The sequence below is a fragment of the Leptinotarsa decemlineata genome, unplaced genomic scaffold (assembly GCF_025532065.1).
Source record: "Leptinotarsa decemlineata unplaced genomic scaffold, Ldec_3_MD MMD2_tig00001393_RagTag_RagTag, whole genome shotgun sequence".
NCBI lineage: Eukaryota > Metazoa > Arthropoda > Insecta > Coleoptera > Chrysomelidae > Leptinotarsa > Leptinotarsa decemlineata.
The window spans coordinates 6,925,412-6,951,714 of NW_027412562.1; the positions used below are offsets into that span (position 1 = coordinate 6,925,412).

The 26,303-nt window shown below is 33.1% G+C and overlaps 1 protein-coding gene across 1 annotated transcript; it reads left to right on the forward strand.

The window, feature by feature from the left end:
- Positions 1-60: 60 nt before the first annotated feature.
- On the forward strand, positions 61-23,951 carry LOC111514137 (uncharacterized). The gene is made up of 7 exons (XM_074175922.1): positions 61-2,902; positions 4,387-4,616; positions 10,092-10,462; positions 11,887-12,230; positions 15,875-15,953; positions 17,161-17,623; positions 23,082-23,951. The coding sequence occupies exons 1-7, from the start codon at positions 2,615-2,617 to the stop codon at positions 23,800-23,802; spliced, it is 2,496 nt and encodes an 831-aa protein (XP_074032023.1). The 5' UTR covers positions 61-2,614; the 3' UTR covers positions 23,803-23,951.
- The last annotated feature ends 2,352 nt before the right edge of the window (positions 23,952-26,303 follow it).

The window sequence follows — 26,303 nt, forward strand, 5'->3', positions numbered from 1 at the left end:
TTTATGTGACTTGTGGAGGTGGCATTGAGCTATAATTTATATTTTGCCTTAATTGTTGATTCATAAAGGTAATTTTCCTTTTTAAGAGTAGAATATCTAGGTACGTTTAAATTATTTCAACTTGATATAGGCGCTGTTGCCAATATGTGAATTAGAAACAAATCCCTTTAAAAATTAAAACCCAACATTTGAAACATCAATTTGAATACTTTTCGAAGTGAATTTGAAAAACTTATGAATTGAACTCAACTTTATTTTGTTCAAACTTGCATTTGCTGTAATAACCCAAATTGAGGAACATTACCCATTTTGTTTCTTGTGGGAACATACCTTCATACTGGACATATATATCTTCCAAGAACTGGAAGGATGAAACAACTAAAGAATTATAAAAAAATTAAGGATAAAACACAAGCACTACAATAAAATCCTTAAGGCGCTCACATAGCGGTGCCTGTGCGAAAGTAGCGATTCACATTGGATTTGAATCGCTGGAGATTAAATCCATTTGGAAAAAAGTTCTCAGGAAGTTTATTTCACATAAACGCAGTTCTTTAGATGAAAGAGTTCTTCAACAGTGAAGTTCGAGGTGTACTGAGTTGAACCTCATAACGATGAGCAGGCACAGTCCGTCGCGTATTTCTGATATGTACCGCTCTTGGTGGAATCAAATGTGCCGCGAGTCACTTGAAAGTCGTAAAAGTTTATAAAGAAGAGAGACAAAACTTCAACCTATCTTTCATGTTCCAGACTATCAAGGTTGCAAGTGATGTTCGCGTCTCCAATCAGTCGGATTGCTCTTTTCTGGATTGAATCCAGCAACTTCAGGGTATGTTTAGGAGCAGAGCTCCATACATGAGAACAATACTTCAAAGAAGGTCTGATCTTAGCTTTATAAAGCATCAGAAGTTGCTGAGGTGCGAAGTTGCGATGGGACCAAGACTAATTGTCCATGCAGGAGGTGACATGGGCTTTATACCTAAAATTTGGCTTATATTTAAATCAGACACAACATCAGTGTATTATTATTCAGAAATAAATTCTAAAAATTATGGTTAATGGTTACAAAAGTTACTCCCAAGTTTACCTGTGAATTCGGTAGTCGTGAGCGATAATGCTCCATACCATAATATTCAAATTAATCCAGCCTCCAATAGAAGCATATAAAAAATGTATTAATTTTGAAAATATTGTATATAAAAGTAAGGTAATACCGAGTTTTAGTTTCGAATATGATACATACATTCAAGAAATTGAAATAATAGATTCAAAGCTTAAAAAAACTGATACCGGAAATAAAAACAACTTTAGATTATTCGTTGAGAAATTAAAGGAAGAATACTCATTTGTATTTACAGATGCATCTAAATAGAATAATGAAGTGGGAATAGGTATTAACATTCTTGGGATTGATTATGCCTTTTCAGCTAGACTGAATGAGCATATAAGTATATGTGACGCGGAAATTTTAGCAATACATGAAAGTATTGGGGTATGTATGCAATAAAAAGAATATAAAATGTATTAATATAATCGCAATACATTGCGATTACATTACATTAATTATCAAAGACAGAATAAGACTAGCCTTACAAAATGACATTACTTTTAAAATAACTTGGATACCCGGACATCAACAGATCGAAGGTAATGAAAAAGCGGATACTTTGGCAAAAATTGGTACATCTCTAAATATTTCACTGGATATTAAGTTAGATAAAAAGAATTTCATCTCATATTTAAAACAAACAATTAATTCAAAATTTTATAAACAATGGAAAAATGAGATACAAAACAAAGGGAAGATGTATTTTAGGGTTCAATCCGAATATCCTTCAAAACCATGGTATACGAAAATACCGAATATAGATCGAAGGCATATTACCAGCATCATCAGGATGAGAACAGGTCACTGTAGTTGTAAATATCATTTATTTAAAATTGGGAGTAGTAACAGCCCAAACTGTGAATGTGGACAACTAGAAACAATTACCCATTAATTTTTAGAGTGTCCCATCAACACTATCCCTGGACAAGATCTTCATCAAAAAATGATTCAAAATGGAATATCAGCCCCTTTGAACATGAAATACAGTACTGAAAAACTTAAACTACAGAATTTGCAAAGATTTGATTAAGTATATGGTTAACAACCACATACAGGTATAAAGAAAAATGAGAAGGTTAATTTTCCTAATATCCCAAATATTCCTAATTAAAGCTGTTAAAATCCCAGATACCCCTAAATCAAAAATAAACCACCTGTGAGCACAAACAATTACGGATTTGATAAAAAAATGTATATCAACAACATAAAGACGCAGTTTGCGTTAAGCAAGACATACTACGTCTCCGGACGAAGCGACTATTGCATAACATCCGTTCTGCAATAGGAGGAGACTGGTCTACTGCGCCGAAAGGAAGTGGCTAAGACCATAAAAAACGAGAAGAAGAAGAAGACAGCATTTACTGTTCAATCAAATCAATTCAATTCGATAAAATCCAAGGTTATTGCCGAATGAAAGTGATTAGTGTTTTCACCAAATTTGAAAATTTCATATTTAAAGTTGAATTAACAAGTATTACGGCAGTGAAATAATATTTTGAGTAAGAAATGACAGAAAAATTTGAAACGAGAAGTTTCACTGAACTCATTCAGGTAATGAAAAGGAAACATAAGAGGACACAAACTACAAACCTTTTCAAATTATTAACGGCTATTCAAAACCGTTTAAAATGTCCCCCAGAATTTTGGGAGTTTAAAGAGATGAATTGCTTGAAATTCGTACTGGAGGCGTTAGAAACGAATGAGAAGAGTATAATCTATGTTTCTTTGAGCATCATACATTGTGTCATGGATTTTAGTAATATGATGGATGAGCTAGAAAGTATGGAAAGTTCAGTAAGTACTTGTTTTATTTCCCTTTTTTTTTAACTATGTAGCAAATTTTAAAATGAAATCTCGTGAAATAGCCAAAAAGTAGATGAAGGGAATCAATAAAATGCTACCCTTTGAAAAACTGTTGCACATATTATCTGTCGAGAGCAGAATTGAAATATTTCAGTCCAGTAGTTTTTAGAAAAATGTGTAATTTATTGAAATAGCAGCTAATTGTTTAGTGAAAATTTCAGAATGAAACTTAATTTTATAAAGTTTCGTCATGTATTTTTCTGATTTTTAATAATTGAAAAAACACTTTATTCTCAATCTCTCTTGTATTTCAATTAAATTAGGGTTTGAGCCATTGACAATTTTTACGAACCAAACATTGCTTTGTATGTACAAATGTGATATACCCTTGGATTGTGAATTTATCGCTTTATCAATATCTGTAATAAAAAGGCAGGTCCATATTTAAAAAAAAGTTGATTGTGACCATGGTGGCACGAAAAGTTTCATTGAATATTTATTATTACATCGTCATAGTACACTTTGAATACAGTAACATTTTCCTTTTCCATTTTGTTATATTCTCCGAAATAACAACTCCATTCGAAAAAAATGAAAAACAGCTTTTTTGTTTTTCCCTGTATAACTCTAGAAGGGCGAGAGTCCCCGTAAATTTTCTTTGACTATTGTATTGTTCCCGATGACAGTTACCTTTTTTCCCATTTAATCGTCTTCGTATATGATATGGTTTATAATATAGCAAAGTTTGACTTTCCTCTTTTATGCATCTATATGGTAAACCAAAATAAATAAATTGTAACATTAATATTTATCAAGTATCTGCCATTCGATGATATTGACTTTTCTCTATACGTCATTTAACATATTGGCTACTTGAATTTGTCCAAATTTTACTTTACCAAAATATTTGATTAGGTTAGTTTTTGGAAAATAAATATTTCAGACCAAATGGTTTAGACTTTTGCGGCTGAGATTTTCAGTGTCATTATTTTTCGAGTTTGAAAGCCGTGGATTTTTGGAATTTCTTCCTGACGTTTCGCTGGCGAGAGTGGCTAGCTTCTTTAGAGGTTAACCATCATGGCTTGCTGTTAAAATGGGGTTCCATATTCCATTTTAAGGAATTTGAGAATAACAAACAGAATGACAACAGGCAGCAAGATTGTTAATGTTCCAGGTTCAAGTGCAGGGACAAGTAAAAGTACAAATACAACTGATTACCTGACAAGGCATAAATACGCTTTACAAAGCTTAAAAAATAGTCATTGGACAGCAAGTCATGATGGTTAAACCTCTGAAGAAGCTAGCCACCCGCGCCAGCGAAACGTCAGGAAGAAATTCCAAAAATCCACGGCTTTCAAACTCGAAAAATAATGACACTGAAATATTTCAGAATAATAATTTAAAATGAATATTATATTATAAACTGAGTTTCTTGAGTATACTCGATGATTAATTTGATTTTTTCAAATTTCAAGAACATTTTTATATCATTAACCAAATTGATGTGGCGATATCCAGAAGAAACTAAAATCAATGAGGGAATATTCTACATTCTTGCAATTATGTGTAAAGCAAAAGAGGAGTATGCTCACATAATCATCACTAGATATCCAGAATTTGTGAAACGTTCTTTGGTGTTTTTGGAAATGGCTGTGAGTAAAGATTGTTCTAAAACTACTCCTAACAGGACGTTACTGCTTTTTAGGTAAGAATTATAGGAAGCATAGAATAATAATTATTCCATATTTTGAGTTATAAATTTTTAATTTTCTTTGAAGGAACCTTGATTGTTTTGGATGAAATGTACTTCAACAATATTGATAAGAGCCAGTTGAAAATGTTCAGGCTGGGAAAGTATACTGCTAATAAAATTAGACCCATAAAAGTTATTTTAAAATCATCAGATGATGCAAAGTTCATCTTGAAAAATAAACATTTTTGTGATATTCCCAGTATCAGAATATATGGGGATCAAACTAAGGCACAGCGTGCATATTTTCAACTCATTAAGGAAAATCTGAAAAATATGATTGAAAATGGTTACAATAATAAAACAATTAAATTTATAAACAATAAACCAACTATTGTAGATAAACAGGATCTAAAAAATGGTCAGTAAGCCCTAATATACTATATAATTCAGATATTATCTATTTTAATGCTCAAAGCATTGTAAAAAATCGTGATCAAATTCAAGAATGTATTGCCTGCTACTGTCCTAAGCTCATTTTACTGAGTGAAACCAGAACTACCATAGATATTGAAGATAACGAAATTTGCATTAATAATTATAATTATGTTCGCTGTGACTCTAATAGTAGATTTACGGGTGGTGTTATTTTGTATATTAGAAATGACATTCATTATTCTGTATTCAAAACATTCAAACTACAAGATAACTATTGGGGCATAATATTAAGAATTGACTTCATTACGAAAATTTATTTTGTTGGATGTTTGTATCATTCACCATCAAGTTCTAATGCAAAATTTATTGAGGATTTGGAATCTATTTGCGATAGTCTGTTCACTTCGAATAAAAATTGCATTGTGGTTGGAGATTTTAATATAGATCTGCTTATTAATTCTTTTTATGGTGAAAAAATGAAAAACCTTCTACTATCATATGGAATTGAACAATGTGTAAATGATCCCACCCGAGTTACAAATACTAGCGAAACACTAGTTGATTATGTCTTGAGTAATGTCAATAATTTAAAAACTGAAGTTCATAATTGCCCCAAAATCACTGATCACTCGATAATATCAGTCAATTCAATTAATAGCATCAAATTTGAAGTTAATGTGAAGCAATTCAGAAAACTTAATGTTAAAAATTTAGATAATATTAAAATTAGTCTTATGATGCAAACTTTCAATTTGGACTCCGCTAATGTTGAAATTATTTATCCCGATCTCTTGGAAAAATGTGAAAAAGTAATCAACGATATGGCGCCTATAGAACAGTGTCGATATAAGTCAAATATTCCATGGTTCGATTATGAAGTATTTGATAAAATTCAATTAAGGGACAGAGCTTACAGAGATTTCCGAAATAACTCTAATGATGAAACTCAAAGTAAATGGCAAATTTTCAAACGGTTTAGAAATGAGGTGACAAACCTTCTGAAAGTAAAGAAAAGGCAGTACTATTTTGATAAGATTGATATATTCAGAAACAATCCAAAAGAAATGTGGAAAACACTAAAAAAATTAGTTACTAAAAATGATCTGAACTCCACTCAATATAATTTTTGATACATTAGATGGGCAAAAAACTATAAAAGACAACTTAAAAATAGCACAAAGTTTTAATCACTACTTTATTGAAAGCATTCACAGTATAGTTCATAGTATAAATATTAATGAAGACTGGACCAACTTAAATAATAATATATACATGCCATTCAATAAATTTGAAGTACTCACAATTCCTCACTTACGAAAAATAATCCGCGGCATGAACAATAAATTTTCTATTCATGAAATATTGAACTGTAGGATGCTAAAGGAGATATTTGAAACTATAGGACATGCTATTCTAAATTTCGTTAATACATCGTTAACTACTGGTGAAATTCCACAAAGTTTGAAAATTAACACTATTATACCAATTCAAAAAGTTCCTAACACCAATAAAGCTGATGAATTTCGCCCAATCAATACATTACCACCTATCGAAAAATTACTCGAAGTGGCTGTATACGATCAGTTATTACATCATGTTGAGTCAAATTGTATTTTAATGAATAATCAGTCAGGATTTCGAAAACAGTTTTCATGCGAGTCCGCGTTACAATTAACTTTATGCCATATAAAAACTCAATTGGATAATAAGAAATATGTAATTACTGTGTTCCTTGATCTGAAGAGAGCATTCGAAACCATTGATCGTAAAATATTGTTGGATAAACTCAAGCAATATGGGATAAGGGGCAAGGTATACCAATGGCTAAATAACTACCTCCAGCAACGTAGCCAAAGGGTACGTTTCAAGTCTGAAGTTTCGTCTGAGTTAGATAATGATGTTGGCATTCCACAGGGAAGTGTTTTGGGCCCATTATTGTTTCTATTATACATTAATGATATTAACCTCTTTATGGAATGCGAATTCATTAACCTCTTTGCTGATGATACCTTAATTGCTTGTAGTGACGTCTGCCTAGATACGGCTATTCAAAAAATGAATAATGTTTTACAATCAATTAGCAAGTATTTGAGTTTGAATAAATTAAAATTGAATGTGTCTAAAAGTCAGGCTATGATATTCACAAGTAAATACAGATATGATACCATTAATATTAATAGCCTTAACCTAAACATCAATAATGAACAAATTGAAATTGTATCGAATATCAAGTATTTGGGCTTCCAGTTGGATAACTTTCTGAACTTCAATACCCATTTCAATTATATTCATCAAAAAATTTCAAAAAAACTGTATTTTTTCTCTCGTATAGCCCAGGAATTATCAACCGAAACAAAAATCACGGTATATAATTCAATTATTCAGCCGCATTTTGATTATTGCTCATCAGCCCTGTTTTTGTTTGATCTTACTAAGCTGAATATGCTACAAAAACTTCAAAATCGTGGCATGAGAATAATTCTGAGAAGTAATCGTCCCACCCCCATAAGATCTATGTTAGCAACGCTTAATTGGTTCTCAGTCGAAAAAAGATTGTATTATTTCACAATGATTTTTGTATATAAAATATTGAATAACCTGGCTCCTGATTACTTTCATACATTTATAATATTGAATAGAAACATTCACACTTATAACACTCGGGGTAAAAATGACATTCACATTAGCAGCACTGCTTATCGCAGTACTATGAACTCTTCATTTTTCAAAGGTTTCCAAGAATTTAATAAACTACCAGACTTCATTAAAACATCATCATCGTTAAATTTGTTTAAAAAAAAATTGAAAGAACTTATTAAGATGAAATAGATAATGTACTGAAAGCAATTCTTGTAATTTTTGTAATTCTACTAATTCTATTAATTCTATTTTTAAAATTGTGATTTTCGTATATTATTGCTGCATTGTATTTCTTTTTTTTGTGTTTGTGTGTCTAATGTTGTATATATACACCGTTGATTTAATTGGGATATATATGTATATTAGGGTTACCTATTTTTTTTTAAATAAAGAAAAGAAAAAAATATTTTTTGGAGTTCTCTGGTCTGACTGATTGGTTTTGTCCTGAAATGGAAATGTAATCAAAAAACACACCTTAATGTGAGATTTGAACTTGAAAGTTTTCAAAACCACAGTTTTGCACACTATCAGGTTAAAATCTCAAATTGAAGTGTGTATTTTGAATATGTTATAAGGGATTTTCGTCAAATATAGATCAGTTTCTATCATATTTTTTTGATAAAAATTTTATATTAAAATTAGGTGCATAACTAAAAGAACTTTCTGCAGAAAAACTTCATCAGTCGACGATTTCTATAAACAATACTATTTTTTAGTATCATGAGAAAATCTTGTAGAAATAAAAATATTACCTTATTTTGGTAATAAGTGAAAATACCGAGAATTACTATATAACCAGTGTTGTTGATTTGGAAAAGTTATAAAAAATACTGACATAATGTAGGATAAGTAAAAAAAAAATATAGGAATTTCAGATATTTTGTTTTTTACAAATTCATTATTTTTTGATTATTTTACTATATTGGTGCGAATTTTCATTTTTTCAAAAACTTATCTTCGAGATTCAGAATAGTCAAATTCTATTGTCTATTGGCAATGCAATTTCTCATTGATTTTTTATGAAAGAAATACATGCAGGTTTACCCGGTCAAATAAAAATAATTATAACATTTCAGGCTAACTGGTAGTACCAGAAACTAGTATCACGATCAGTATATGATTCAAATGTACCAAATTAAAGAAATTGCTTTACAATCGAAAGATATATTCAATTATTCCCAATCATTTTGACGTTCATTGTATCTCAATACCTCAAGTAGCCTTCTGAAGGGAATGATTATTTTAGTTTTTATGCATATCTTCTTAAATTAATTTTATTAAAACCTAAAATGCATTAAGAGTAAGATTTTTAAAAGAATAATTGAACAATGGGAATAGAATTGTATTTTTGGCAACATTTTTATACAGTAGTTACAATTGATAGTTTACACTAGTTTAAAATTTGACACAGAGGATAAGGAGTAAAATATTGCTGTCACATGAAAACTGGTTCAGCAATATTAAAGTAATAACGATGAGATTGGAACCTTTGGTGTGAAAGTTGAATAACTTTTTTCGAAATCAATTGCCCTAACACCAAACTGATATTTTTGCACTCGACGCAATTTTCTTCTCCTGAGGATGCTAATTTTGTTGGCGAAACGCGCGTCGAGTGCAAAAATATCAGTTTGGTGTTAGGGCAATTGATCTCGAAAAAAGTTATTCAATATTAAATTAGTTTGTGATTGGTCATAATTGAAATTTTTGATTTATGAAAAATATTTCAGAAACTATAAATATAGTGAAGCAGTTTCGGCCAAATCAACTAAACGGTGTTTTTATGATACTTTTTCCAACAATTCAGATCAAATATACTGAAAATTAGTTTTTACTACTGACAAACATTAGACCTGATTGCTAATATGTCTGAAAATAATCATCAGCTGTTATAGTTTCGAAAGAAAGGCTTTCACGTTTTTGGAATTGAAGAAGATTGAAACTTTGGGAGGATAGTTCTTCCTGAAATCTCCAGGTCATATCATCTTACTATTGATTTGATTTATTATATTCAATTCGTCCGGTATATAAAGATTACTTATATACTTATACAGTATAATTCATATATAAAGACTCCGCTTATAACGACTATCCGTTTACAGACGATAATGTTAACTCAAGGTTAGTTTCATGTACACATGACTACCACAAAATTAATCCGTTTTGTGCGTTGTCCGGTTAGTCCGACATAGTATATCCGGTCCCTTGAAGGTCGTTATATCCGCATTCTACTGTATACATTCTACTGGGGAAAAAGCTTCTTTTTCTTTTATTGTTTTTGATTTTCTTCTTATTTCCCAAAATCTAATTTCTCCTGCAAACACATACCCCTTCCTTATATGTTTGATTTTTTTAGGTGAGTCAAGCTAATAAATTGCATCTTTTTATTCTTCAAATATTTATTAATGATTCCAGATATCTTTTGAAACCCCAAACGGTTTCGGCTCTCTTCGGACCCTTTAAGGCGATGAATGTTCTGTGCTCTGTATTCATGAAGGTCACCGCGGAGTGGGAAAAGACCGGCGCCAAGGAGTATTTTTTGAAGGAAATCATCGAAGCGTTGCGATACTTTTCTGGCTTCAACAACAGTTACAATATTTTTTCCAATACGAAGAACATCGAAGGAGAAAATTGCTCAACGTTTCTGACAAAAGTTTTGCTTCTGTCGCCAAAACATACAGTGGAAATTGTTCGAAACTTTTTGGACTCTACAAATGAGCGTGAACTGCCGATTTGGGGAATATTTGATATTCTCAACAATAAATTGTCGACTTCAGATTTGAGAAGTAAGTGAATGAACATTTTTCTCTTAAGTAGAATTTCAGATCGTTACTGAATCCAATTCAATTTTAAATAATGGACTGAAAATATCACTACTATACATTTTTTTAAATTATTGTTTACAAAACTGTTGTTCGTTCAAAATGACACAAGCACTAGGGCTCCTGAGTTTTCCATCTAGAATTACGTTGTTTTCACTCAGATTCGCCAATTAATCAATTTCATTGGTAATAATACACATCGTGCTTTTACAAGTCAAGAAAGAAACAGTATACACATTAAAATGTTGGTACTTTTTGTCATATATTTAGATAGATAGATAATTTTATTAATCTCCATAAATATAATAGTTTGAATAGTCAGGTATTTACACATAAAACATTAAATAATTGATGGAGCATACACATACAAATATAAGTCGATACTTGGATGCCACCTATTTACAAAATTTGTTGAAAATATAAAATAAAATGTACATATAAAACAAATTAAAAGTGTAGAAAATTTGTCTATCGGTCATTGGATGTAGTTCTAATATTCAACTCAATGTATTTAGTCATTGAATAAAAGGAGTGAACTTATATTAAGTAAACACAGGGAACGTTAGAATATTTTCCTGTTTGAAAGTATTTCTACAAGATTCATTGTAATCCATGCTAAAAATGAGTCTTATAAATCGTCTTTGTATAATGAACACTCGTGATACTTCAGTTGACCTACCCCATGTAATGATATTACAGCTGATTGCCATGTAGACAAGAGCGTAATACATGTTATTCAAGTGGTTTCTATGAAAGTTCAATTTGGTTGTTGAAAGTTAATTTGAAATCCAGCTCCATACCAAGGAATTTTGTGCTTTCTGATGCTAAGATATCAGTGTAGCCTAAGTTGAACTTCATGTTGTTGAAGTGTTTTTGAGGACTACTGAATTGGATAAGGCACTTTTTTTCCATATTATTAATGAGGTGATTTCTCTCACACCATTGAGTGCAGTTCTTCACTACTAGTTATATATCATTCAAGTCAAATGTATCGTTAGCAGTTAATATAATTGTTTAATCATCTGCATAAATGAAGACTTGTCTTTTGTTAATGTGGAGAGGTAGGTCATTGATATACAATAAAAACAGCAGAGGACCCAATACTCCACCTTGAGGAGTTCCAAGGGAAATATTTTTTCCTTTGAAAGTTCTTTATTGGCCTCAACTTTTAGGTTTCTACCGTTCATGTATGATAAAATGAAAGACTGTATGGGATCTCGAATGCTCATTGCTTCTAATTTTATCTTCAAGAAGTATGGATTGATGGTGTCAAAGGCGCGGACGATATTTTCATAGATATACTGAATCATATCTGTTGATGAAATTAATATTTATTAGAACCCCGACTTGATATATTGCTGTTCCTCTAACGATTTTTTTTATTACAGAAGTAACATGTGAATGTCTAATTTACATCGAGAGTCTCTGTACCATCATTTCTCACCCTTTCAAACATAATTTGGAAGAACGCAGGCAGTGCATCAAGGTATTGCTCAAAGTCATGGAAACACTTAACTATACTACCCGTAGGGAAATGAGGTGCCTCTTCTCCATTGTCACAACTTTCGACTGTTGGAATTGTGTAGAGTTTATGAAAGATCAATTAGACTGCAATATTATTCCATGTTTGATGAATAGTCTGCGTCGTGCCCTGGGAATTCCGAATGATCTGAAGTTCAAACTTGTGGATGTTTCTTTGCTACTTAGTCGTCTGGGCCATGACATAATGAGGGTAGGTTATCACTTACAAGTATAACAGTAATTATTATCTAAAATGTTCTTTGAAAAAGGAATAGGATTTTTTGGTTTTGACAAATGACAAATGTCATACATGTTGTTTAACTTTCACAATTTTATGTTCAATTCATTGTTTTTCACTCTTTTTTACTGCCCTGAAGAAGCTTCCCATTAGAAGTGAAAGCTTGGCAAAGTAGAGCAGAGTTGATTTTTGATTTTTTGACTGAGAGACCCCGTTAATCCTTTTTACTGTAATAATAATAATAATAATATTTATTCGTTCATAACGATCATAACATGATGACATAGAACAAGTCAATAATAAAAATAAAAAATAAATATGATAGATGAAATAAAATAAAATCTAAATAGATAGATAGAAAACCCCGTTGATTGAAACAGTCGATTATATGATTGAAACTGTAGGTACATCAAAATTAAATATAATTATGAACTGAGCCACATTTGGTAATTGTGTTGGCATTCTAATCAACCCATGAAGGCATTAACCAATTATACATTACATAGGATCTTTCAAATACTCATCAACAGAGTAATAGGCTTTGTCAATTAAAAGTTGTTTCACATACTGTTTGAATTCTCTCAGCGACATTTCTCTAACATGAGGTGACAGTTTATTAAATAATTTGATACCCATATAAAAAGGACTTGATTCGGTCCTGGCCAGTCTGTGAATTGGTATTTCCAATAAAGTTGAATTTCTTGTACTGTATTTGTTTCTATTCAATGGAGCAAACAATTGTCTGTCTGATTTTACAAACATCAGTATCTGGTAAATATAAATGCAAGGTAAGGTTGAAATTTTTAGGATTTTGAATAGTTCTTTACATCTCGTGCGTCTACTTACTCTTTGAATATTTCTGACAGCTCTCTTTTGTAAAATAAACACCCTTTGCGCTTCACTAGATAAACCCCAAGCTGATATGCTATATGAGATTAAAGAGTGAACATGTGCATGATAAAACATAAGTAATACAGATTTGTCCACAATTTTATTAAGTTGATACAGGCAATAGCACATTGGTGATATTTTTTTGCACATTTCATGAATGTGATGATTCCACTTACAATCTTCTGAGAGGTTAAGTCCCAAGAATTTAACTGATGTTACTTGTTTTAACGAACCATTTGATGCTTTTAAAAGTAAGCTGTGATCATACCCTTTTGGTGCATAACTAAATCTTACAAAAGAGGATTTTTTATCATTGCAAACTAATTTATTTTTGGAGAACCAATCCTGTGCTTTCAATATTTCTATATGAGCAGAGTCAACTGTGGCGGAGATGTTTGGTCCATTTACCAGTAAGGTTGTATCATCTGCATACATTACAACATCACCTGCAAAATCATTGACATATATTATATAAAGCAATGGTTCCAGAATAGAACCTTGTGGCACTCCCATGGTATAATTACGGTGAATAGACTTAAACTTGTCTATCTCACATATTGTGTTCTATTGCCCAGGTCACTTTCAAACCATTTATATGGAATGCCCCTAAATCCATACTTTTCTAATTTATCTAGTAGGATTTTATGGTTAACCAAATCAAATGCCTTACTAAGATCCAAGAAAACACCCAGGGTTCTCTTTCCTTCATCTAGATTATTATATAGTTCATTAAGAAATGTTATTATGGCATGCATTGTTGACCGCACTCTTCTAAAGCCAAATTGATTTGCATTAAAGAGTTTATGAAGATCAAAAAAAGAAATTACCATGTGTGCCACACACTTTTCATAAACTTTTGCAAACACACTGGGAACAGTGATGGGCCTGAAATTTTCAACCTGAGTTTTATCACCTGTTTTATGTATGGGTTTTATTTTACCGACTTTCAGAATTTCAGGGTAGATTCCTTCCTCCAAAGAGCTGTTAATCACACAAGTTAATGGTTTAACAATATATGTTGAACACTTTTTTAACAGACAAGAGCTAATATCATCATTACCAGTAGTATGTGTAGTTTTTAGATTACTTATTATACGTGTTATATCTGTTTCTAGAGCAGGTTTGAAGGAAAAAGTAAAAGGATTGAAATCTTTAAGTGTGAGTTCATATAATGGTTCTTTTATATTGTTCGAAAGTATTGTTGGAATACTATTAAAATACTCAGCAAAATGATTTGTTATTATCTGGGTGTCCTGAACAATATTGTTATCTATATTCAATTGAATGGTATTCGATCTCATCTTTGAATTTTTATTGGTTCCTATTATATTCCAAGCAGTTTTGGCTTTATTTTTAGAGTTGGCAATCAGGCTATTATTATACTTTTTTTTTGCTACATTTAACAGATGTTTGTATTGTTTCTTATATTTTTTATAATAGGCTTTGAAATTTTCATTTCCTGTTAGAGTTAGGGCATATATATTCTTCAAATTTTTGCCGGAAATTAGTAAACCTTTTGTTAGCCATGTTTTTTTTTGAGTTAATCTATGTTTTAGTTTCGCAGTTTTCAGAGGAAAAGCAATATCAAAAAGGTGTTTAAAAGTTTGAAAGAAGACCTCAAATTTTTCATTTGCGTTTCCTGTACAGTGATACATATCCTCCCAATCTTCATTATGTAATAATGATAAAAAGTACTCAATATTGTACTGGTTATTAAGATCTCTAAATTGGTGCAGGGGTGTTGTTTGAATGGCTTCATCAGAATTAATGTCAATATGAATTAGTTGGGCATTTTGATGATCACTGAGGTAATTATCAACCACCTTGCTATTATATAAACCTATGTCAATATTCGTGCAAATATTATCCAGACGATTACTTGCTCTTGTTGGAGTGTTGATGGTTGATGAGATATTATATGAACTAAGAAGATCTCTTAAGGAGCTGAGGTTTTTGGATTCATCTATAAAATTTATATTGAAATCTCCACACAGTATGAGATTAGGATTTTTATATTTTTCTATTAAGTTCTTAATCGTTTCCTCAAGATTATTTAGAAAAATGTCAAAGATCCCATTTGGACTCCTATAAACTACTATTACTAAAGTATTCAACTTACAATTGTTCAATACACCTAAATTACATCTAATTGCTGTAACTTCAAAATCTATTTCAACAGATTTGGTTTTCACTGTTTCGAAATTTATATTATTTCTAACATAAATGCCTACTCCTCCATGCAATGATTTTGTTCTACAAGTAAAATTAGCATTTTTAAAACCATCTAATCTAAGAGATGAAACCTGATTGTCACGAGCCCAATGCTCAGACACACAAAATATGTCACACTTGTTTTCTTCTAAAAAAAATTCCAATTCCAGCAATTTGTTACTGATTCCTTGCATATTTTGATGAGCTAAAGTAAAAACCTTTGTGGTGATAGAACCGAGAAAGTTTTCATTATTCTGCGGTGGATTTTATATTTTGTCAATTTCTGCATTTGATGTTCTAATTCTTTCAGTTCAGGCGTTATTCGCCTGAAATTTTACAACTCTTTGTGCTATTTCTAAATTTAAGGTTCTTGTGTGTTTCTAAACGAATTCTAAAACGTGAATGTAACGTGAATGAAAAAAATTAAGAAGCCCTGAATACGATATATCGTTCTTCAATACTTTTGTATTATGTATATGTTTTTGAAACATTATTTTCATTTATTATTTTTCTAGCTCGATGAATCTGCGACAAATCAATATGACGAAGATACTTGGCTTGAGGGAGTACGAGACGAACCTGCATGGGTCATGGGTTAGTAAATTCACTTAACATTTTTATAATACTAATTTGACTATTTCAAAAAAGTAGTGGGTAGTGAGAGGTAATAATTATGGTTGTCGACTCATATACAAAAAAATAATGGAATGTCCAGAGAACTTCGAAAAATATTCGATGATTGACTTTTTAGTTAAGGGAATCATTTAGAATGATATAACTGGAAGCTCTGGCGTAGAATACATCCAAGACAAGCACTGTTCCCAAACACCAGAACTGCCATTCACTTTTCGATGCACGTTTCACAAACTAAGTTGGCTTTCCCAGGAGATGAAGTGCAAACACGAAAAAATTATTATTTTTGGTTTGAAAACTAATAATTTGTTTTGAGAGCAATTATAATAATTGTTTTCAAAGAATCTGCCTTTTGGAAAAAATTGAATTCCTTATAGTTTCATTAATTAACCATAATAACGGTGTTCGGTGCGGTGTTCATAAGTGATTAGGAATATTGGAATGAGTATTGCTTCAGCTCAGTAATCGATACATTGTTGAAACTGAAAGAAGTGAGAACTGACATGATATTCCGCCTTAACATATCAGAACAAAAAACAACTCGAAATTGTTTTCTTTTTCCATTTACATATTGTATCATCAATATACCGAGCACATAACTTTCAATTTCTACCAACTCAAAAAACAAACCTTTCAAAAAATATATTCCCATTACAAAATGCAAACAAGACACTGTAGTACTGCTCAAATTTCATCTCAAATATTGCTCCCGCACAAATAAATTACAACATAGTTCATCTCCTGATGACGCCAACTTGGATACAGAGGTGTTGCAAATCTGGATTCCATCTGCGGTGTTCTGGATTCATTAAAGTCATGTTTCAGTTTTACCTTCCACTCGAAATTCATTTCTTGATTAGTGAAATCTATCAAATTATACTCTCTCGATCAAAAATCAATTTAATATTCTTTCTATCTATTGAGGGCTTTACTTGGAAGACATTTATCGACTTCCGCATTGATTTTCTTTAACAGTTGAATTCAACAGTCAAGAAAGTTTGATTATTTCTTTTTAAAAATAAGATTTCAATTACAGAGTGTTTGAATGATGATTAATACTGGGAAAGATATTTTGGGTTAATTTACTACAAAATCTTCAAGCACCGTTATTGAAATGAAAATAATTAAGAAATATGACGAATGTGCCGTTCAAATATATTCTTTTTAGATGGATTATTCCTCGGTGGTTTTCGTCATGGGATAGCATGTATGAGGGAAATTCTCATCAGTGTTACAACAAAACTCATCTCAAACTACCGCAGAATCGATCCCGCCAATCCTCAACTCGGCTCACAAGAATTGGTCCTTCTCATGATGCAGAGTATCCTGTATTTTAGACACGGGCATTCCTACCCGATGAGAATCGTAGATTATTGGAACGAAATTCTCAAATGTCCTGCCCACCTTGCCTCTTTGATCCAGGCCAATATTATTGAGCAAATTTATGAACTGTCGACCCCGGTCAATTACGTGTTCTCCCGCTCTCGTGAGAATTGGGCTGACAAACTTCTACAGTGCTTTTTTTACGTAACAAATTCAGAGCCAGCCCATGGAAGTTTCGAACATGCTTTGATGAAAGGAGACAAAAATATGAGAACCCAGGCTGCTTTGGTAATTCCATACATAGTGAAGTAAGTATTTTTGTGATTCATTCCAAAGAAAAATAAGTGTTTAATGTCTCGAACTTTTCGAAAACAGAAGATATACCTAAAGATTCAGAAAACATTTGTGTGAAAGATATTTCTTTGCTGTTTGAGCGCAGAGGCTGAGGCATGTTTTGATAGTGATCAACATTTCAAGTGATCATATGCAAAGGTCTCAATTTGAAAAATCTATAATCTGTAAATTGTGGGGGTAACTGTAAGTATCCAGTTATATTTCAGTGCACACAACAATACAAATGATACATAAGCGTCCCTAGCAACCGATCAATAAGGATGTTTTTGTACTTTCTTGTGTGTTTTTCCACATAAGCACAGATTTCTGGTGGATGATCAGCAATTCGGCAGGTGTAATCTCTCCCTCATATAGTGTGTGCGTTTGTTGTGCTGTGAAAATACGTTCCAAGCCTTCTGGTAAGTGTATTCAGACTTGAACAAGATTTATCATCCGCCAACCCTTGCGAGTCTTCGAGGGGGAGATTTTTAGTAGCAGTGTGGAGGAGCTGCTAGACTGCCAGGGGCAGGAGGGAAGTGATTGGGATTATATGCCATTTACTTGATCGCCTGGGTCCGAGTCCATCAGTACTGTTGAAGGGTAATCCCGGGGCGGCGGTTCGAGAACCCTCTTATATTCTGCAAGGAGTCAAGGAGCTTCTCGAAGATCCGTCGCGGAACGAGACCTCCAAAAATACTTCAGCCGGCTCAAACCACTCCGAACATCTAAAGGACAGAACCGCTTCGATCAGGCCACAGGAAGCGGCCAACAAAAAGCGTAGACTTCCGGAAGAGTTTTATCCTCTCTAACCAAACCTGATGTTTTGAAAAAATCGGCTAAAAGAGCGATAAAACTCTGAGGCGACACCCGGAATAACAATTCTGAATCTGAATTGTTAACAATGGAATCTTCCAAGTTGGAAACTTTTGAGAAAATCCAATTTTTCCAAGGCGGTCAACTTGGCAAACGGCATTCAGGTGCAGGCTTCGTCAGCGGAAGACTACCGAAATATGTCTAAACTGTTGGTTAGGGAAAAGTTTTCCCGCCACACGTACACCCTCCCTAGGACGTACACCCCTCCGAAGGCAGACGATTGGAGTAGTTTTCAGAGGAGTACCTGATCATCTAGTGTCCTCTGACATTGACGATGCTCTTATCGAAAAAGGCTTACAACCATCATCTGTCACCAGGATGATGCGAGGAAGCCATCCGCTACCTCTGGTTTTGGTTCAAGTGAGCCAGAATTAGAAAAACATGTCAATGTCAAAGTAAGAGTTGAACCACAACATCAAAAAACGTTGGCAGGGTAGTGTCACCGCTGCCAGAGATTTGCAACGTAGCCAGCGTAATTGTCTGGCAGTCCCCATTTGTGTCAAGTGCGCCGGCAGACATCTTTCAGGTGAATGCAAAAAACCACGTATTGACCCGCCAAAGTGCAACAACTGCAAGGACGTGAACACTGCGAACTACCGTGCTCGGTGCGAGAAAGAATCTGCTACTCCCCGCTGAGAAAGCGTTGGTCTTTGCAGACATAAATGGAGCTTCAGTTCCAACTTAACGATGATATTGACTGCGATATCAGACTGGAATACCGGGTTCGGCGAATCCTCAGGGAAAATGATGACGACGTGATCCGTCCAGCTTCGGAGGAAGAACTAAGGGATACATAAGAGCCTTCAAGCCCCAGAAGACTCCGGGAGTTGATTCAATCAACAATAGGTTGTTGAAGCAGCTCCTTGAGAACATTATCAGATATCTGCTAAACATCATTAACAGTTTAACCGCCGTCAGATACTTCCTCCAAAAGTGGGAGCATGCCGTGATCATCATGATCCCGAAACAGCACCAGAACCCGTTTCTTACCAGAATCATCTTCCAATTAGTCTGCTGTGCTCAAGGGCCAAGTTGGCTGAACGTGTTGTGCTGCAAAGGCTGACAGAAGAAGTTGAAGACAGAAATCTTCTGCCTGACGAACAATTCGGCTTCAGAAGGGTAGACTCCATCGAACTACAGACCCCGAGACTGTTCGAGAACTCCATATCTGAGTTGAATAACAGAAAGACAGTATATTGTCCTTCTTGACATTTCAAAGCACTTCGACTAAGTCTGGCAGGAAAGCCTTCTGCACAAATTGCTCCCTTTCGACCTGCCTCGCGGCCTGGTCCGGTGGATTAAGTCCTTTCTGAAAGGCAGAACATTTCAGGTCCGAATTGAAGGAATCCTGTCCTAGCTGGAGTGCCACAAGGGGGATGTGCTGTTTCCACTACTGTATAGCCTTTACGTGAGCGACCTTCCCAGGTTCGACCACGTGAAGGTTTTCTTTTACGCCTATGATACCGATCTCCTCGCCTCTTCCATAGGTCGTGAGTTGGGGGTCATCTACGTGCAACAAGCATTGAACGCTGGTATCTGGACTGGAAGATCCGAGTGAATCCAAAAGAAACTCAGGCGAAAGTCTTGGGGAGACGTAACGTTTCTCTGAATACAAGAGTAACTGTGATGTCTTGGAATTGGGGAAGTTGAGCAAAACAACTAACACTACTTTGAATGGTTTATTTGCGTATTAAACGTCATTCCTCAAAGACAACTCAACATCTACTCCATACTTGTTGATATCCTATTTACATGCGGTGGGGAACACCGCATGTAAATAGGTGTTCCTATTTACATGCGGTGTTCCCCACCGCATGTAAATAGGATATCAGATACATTAGTTGCACTTTTTTCTCTTTCACAAAAGGTCTGTCTGAACACTACTTTTTATAGAGAAATTGTAGTCAATGATTTGAATCACATGCATACGCCAAGTTTTATCTAAAGTAGGTATATAACAAAATATGTTTTTGAACCAACTTTCTTTTTTATAATACCCTTAATCCAGCTAGGTTTATTTTGATTTCTATAATCCCTCACAGCTACGGTTTCATTAACTAAATATTCTCTATTTGTTCTTCCTCAATTATTATATTTTTGTTTTTCCTGTTTCCTTTCAAACCTATTTTTTACATCATTATCTAACTTATATTTACAATTTGTATTCACATCATTTTTATGTACAAAATCCAAAACAGATCTAGGATTTCTATTTAGAGATACATCTGTTTTGCAATGAGGTGTTATTCTATAGGAAAGCAAAAAATTATTTAAAACTGAATTCAATTGTTTTAAATTACCTTTGTTTAAAATTTTCAACAAAGCTTTCTTTATCGCTTTTACAAAGTTTTCAGCTTATCCATTGGACTCAGGGTAGAATGGTGGAATTTCCCTAAAATTAATACAATTTTTTCTTAAAAATATCTGAAATTCCTACGATTTGAAATATTTTGCATTATAAGAAACCAAATTATTTGGTAAACCAAATCTGGAAAAAAATTCTCTTAAAAGACTGATAGTATCAGTAATAATAAATATAATAGCTTCTGGCCACTTGCTATATGCGTCGATTAACACTAAAATATAATATTTTTGAAAAAAAAGGACCTGCATAGTCAATATGTACCCTATACCAGTTTCTCTGGAAATTCCCAAGTGTGTAATGGAGATTTTGAAGGAGAATTTTGAGTCTTTATACAATATTCACAGCTTTTTATCATATTTTCATTATCTGAATTCATGTGAAGCCCCAATACATTAGAACGAGCAAAGCTTTCACATGTAACCATGTCCAAATGCGTTGAATGAGAGGTTTTCAAAAAAATACCCCTAAGAGAGGCTGGAATGACAGCCTTATGACACATTATCAAACAACCTAAACATCATTAACAGAAAATCTGTTTTTAAACTTAGAATATTGTTTCAACTATAGTTTCAGTGATTTTGGCTATCCCAGTCTTATATGCCTGAATACCTCCTGTATTTCCAAATCCTTTGTTGTTTCATCAGCAATTTGTTTCCAATCAATGGGTCGCTCAATGGGTCAATCAATCCAGTCGCTAAGATTCTCAACTTTATATATATATACGCATATATACACACACATATACACAGTCATATGCACATATATTAGAACCACTGACAATTGAATACCTCATCAATCTTTTAGACAACTTGGGCAATAAGTGAACTTTTTACTTTGAACTTCAATTCTTTTATATGAAGGTCTTTCCACTCACTAGGCAAAGTGTTATATATTTTTATGGGAAGAAACTCCGTTTTGAAGAAAAGAGAAATGAAACTTTCTATGTTTTTTACCACTTTTATTTGTAACTAACGTTACTGCAGTTTCGTCCTACACTGACATTTTCAAACTTATACAATAAACTCATACAAAAAACTCCGTTTGTTTGGCTGTGTTTTGATAATGCATTTTCGGTAGCCTGATGATGTCTTTGTGTTTTGTATCATGATTGTGAATCCTGTATCCACTATTAGATTCATTTTTATGTACAAACAATATTGCTTCTAACATATAAATGGAAGGTAATGTAAGTATGACCCATTTTATAAAGATTGGTTTAGCATGGGTTCTGGAATCAACTTTTACTAAATCTCCTATTATCTTTTTTTTGGATAATGAATACTTCACTTGCATGTTGAGGGGGCACCCCACATCGGTATTTCATAGTTTATGTGGCAATGAACCATGCCAAAATATGCAATTCTCAGCACATTGTTCGAAACTAAACTCCTTAGTCCTTAAGGAAATTTTTTCATAAGTACTTTTTTTCATATTTTCACTGTCAACTTTCTCTAAATTCGTTTCATTCAAATTATTAATCGAAAGCTTAAATAAATTTAAAAAATCTCGACCCAACAGTTGTGGCCCCCCTTGGTCAATGATAAATAATTTAATAAAATTTGTGATTTACATAGATATAACCTATCGGCTTTATTGTCGATCCATTATAACTAGACAAAGTTTTATTTGTAGAGTTTAACATAAAACGGTTCAGATATTTTTGCCAAAATACATTGGAAACTACTGAAACTGAGGCCCTTGTTTCCAGTTCGGATAAAAATACCCTGCCATTAATTGAAACTTCCAAAGAAATTGGATCATATTGTTTTAGTTTTAAGGTTATAGTAAACATTGATTCAAATACCTCACCTACATCTAATTCTGAATAATTTGCATCATCCTGCAAAAAATTATTTCTATTACGTCTACAAATTTTTGGTAAATGACCCTTTTGTTCACAAATATTACATGAATAATTTTTGAAAAAACACTTATCTTTGTTTGTACATCAATCGCCCCAGTTAGGAAGGGGTGCACAGGGCCAGGGCGGCAAATCAAAATAATAAAATATTTGGTATATGATTGCAGACTTGATTTATTGAGAAATTTAAGAAGTCCAAATGAAAAACTTAATATTTTCTGCCAACATTTTTCAAGAAGATTAATTTTTTCTAATCATCAACATCCCACTTTCATCTTGATCTCTGTACTGATAGAGTCAACCAAATGAATTAACTCTAACTATAATTTTCCAGAAAGGAAGACTTTCTCCATTTAATGGTAACATGTGGAGAACTCATCATTCTGGAACTCATAGAGCAAGATAACGAATATAGGGAGACAGCTATCTCATCGATTTGCTTTCTAGCCAGGGAGAGACTTGGTATTCCAAAACACAGGATACTGGAGGATATGCTGAATGACCAATTGTCAACAACGACACAAGACACACGAGCATCGGGATTGGCCACCTTCAGGCTGGACGACGGCTTATTGATTTATGCCAGCCATGAACTCTTGATGAAAAAATCAGAGTATTTTCTCACTCTGTTCAGTGGGCGCTTTAGAGAAAACGTTAAGGATGAGGTAAAACTTCCCGACGTTGACTCCGAAACATTTCAACGGGTTCTAAACTTGCTTGAGCGCCCAACATTCGAAGAGTACAGAGTCGAGGACCTATTGGACGTTCTCCAACTGTCAGATCGCTTTCTGCTGACGGAGCTGTACACCTGCCTCTGTGGGTGGATCAGTTGTTATGTGATGAAGTCACACAATATAAGCGGCTTCTATCAGTGGTCTCTAGAGGCAGGGCTACATCAACTCAGGGAGAATACTGTCAGATTCGCCCTGACTTTTGATATCGATGACAGTTTGAGATCGGAAATGTTTCGGAAGTTATTCGAACTGAAGCACACAAAAGCGCTCTTGAAAGATATCTCCAATTTGTTTGGGAAATATCTGCAGAGGTGTGACTAGGGTGTGGAACCTGCTGAGCAGAAGGGTTTTCTGACTTTCTTTATTGCTGAACTATGCCTAGTGTGAATCTCGATGCGAACTTGAAGTTTACAACAACTGTATTTGCTCCTTGTCTCTATATACGTAACATATTTTGTAACCACATTCAGTGGAGTGAGTGGAGTTAGTTTATGCTCCCATTCAAAGTCAATTTTTAAAGTGAAAAGTTAACAGTTTTTCTTAGAATTGATACCAAATTGCAGCAAAAGTGATCATCTATCCAACCGTAACAATAGATTTTTCTAAAAATCACGTGTTGAACGGCAATTTGTAATTAATTCAATTATTATTAGTGTACAAAGTGTTTGTGACAAAAAACATTACAAAGTTTTTTCTCTTTTTGTTTATGTTTTTGGTTCCAATAAGTATCTTGTTAGTTGTACGGGATGGATCAATTAATCCCATCGAATAAATTAATCATTAGGATGGATTGCATGATATGTCAAAAGAAAATTACTACCGAGGAATTCTGTGAATGTTATGGCATTTGAAGTAAAATGTATGCAATTGAAGAATAAAAAAGTACTAAAATAGTTCTGTACAATCTGTCAAGAAGGTCTGATCCTTTCCCGGCATTGAAAAATCAAATAGAAACACTTGAACAAAATTTCAGAAAACTCCAAGAAAGCCTGGAAAAACTCCTGACCTCCATGCCAACTACGCAAAATGTCAGCAATAACAAAAACATATTAAACTTTGATTTAGTTAATGAAGCAGAGGAATGAAAACAAAGGGCCAACAATCTCGTGCTTTATAATTTGCTGGTCCTGATCCGGGTGGAATACCAAATATTTTATTGAGAAACTGCCGATTTACATCTATACTGACTTTTCCGAAGCATTTGACACAGTGAATCAGTGAATTTTATGTGAGAAATTGAAAGCAATTGGATTTTGTGGAAAACTATTGGAATGGCAGATAAGCTATATTAGTAACAGATCTCAATATGTAAAAGTCAAGGAATTCATATCTCACGAAATTAATGTTTTATCAGGTGTACCACAAGGAAGCCATCTGGGGCTGTTTCTTTTCAACATTTTTATTAATGATATCAGAGTTAACTTAAAATATACTGATATGCAATTGTAAAATCTTTAATGATGAATAAATTCTATTTCTATTCTATTCATCTTACTTTTTGCAGATGATTTAAAAATGTTTAAGAAAATTCAAACACCAGCTGATTGCTTAGTATTACAAACAGATTTACTGAATGGTGTTCATAAAATGAAATGAATCTCAACGTGAATAAATGTAAATGTATGACGTACTATCGAGTACCTACACCTGTAAACTATGATTACTACATATCAGGAGAACTTTTAACATGTGTCAAATTTGTAACTGATTCAGGAGTAGTGATGAATAAAAAACTGGACTTTCATTAACATTATAATTATATTATAAACTATAAACAAAGCAACAAAAATGCTAGGCTTCATTTGTTGTACTTCCAAGGACTTCTCTAATATTGAATGTATAAAAATGCTGTATTTCACCCTGGTAAGATCAGTCTTAGATTATTGCAGTTCCATTTGGTCACCCACCTATGAAAGTCCTGCACTTAACATTGAACGGGTACAAAACAAATTTCTTAAATTGTTGGCGTTCAAGTTAAAAATGCCCCTGAAGGATCATTCATTAGATGATATTCGTAGGGTTGCAGATATAATGAAGCTAAGTAGTCGTAGAGTGGAAACTGACAAGGAATACAGAAACATTTGCAATAGATTTTCATCGTTGTAACTACGGTAAACATTCTCCCCTGTCAAGAGTTGCTATTGGTGGTAATACAGTAGATCTGGACTTCTTTTCATTGAACGAAACAAAATTTAAGTTTGCATTACGCTCGCTCAGAAATAAATTATAAGTGGTAATAAATATAAACATCCTCAATTATTGAATTTTCCATATCTTAATCATTCATTTATTTAATTAATATTTCAATTCAGTAAATTTATTTTCTCGCCGTTATTCTTTATTAATAAATTAGTTTTACTTTTAGCAAGTAAGTTAGATGTAATTATTTGTAGTTTTCATATAATTTATTGTGAAATCTCTTGAACTTAATTGGGTGTTACCCGTTAATAAATAAATAAATAAACCTATATAGCTTATGTTAGATATAATCCAAGATCATTCGGCCACCAGACCTAGGCCATTTTGCCAAAATTATATTTAAAAAGAAAATAATGCAATGTGTTTTTTTTAACCTCCCCCTGGCATCAAAACGGAGATTATTTTGCCACTCAATTTTCAAATCAATCGGGTTACTACGTTTTATATTGATATTTTAGATTTAATTATGAATTTTAGAATTATGTTGTATATTTTCTCATTGAGTGTAGCTAAAGGGACTGTTATATTAGTTGGATATGAAACAGCAATGTGTTTTCAAGAATATAATCTTCATAATGTAACCTCACTCATACTCAAGTATTCATATACTTAACTTTCACATC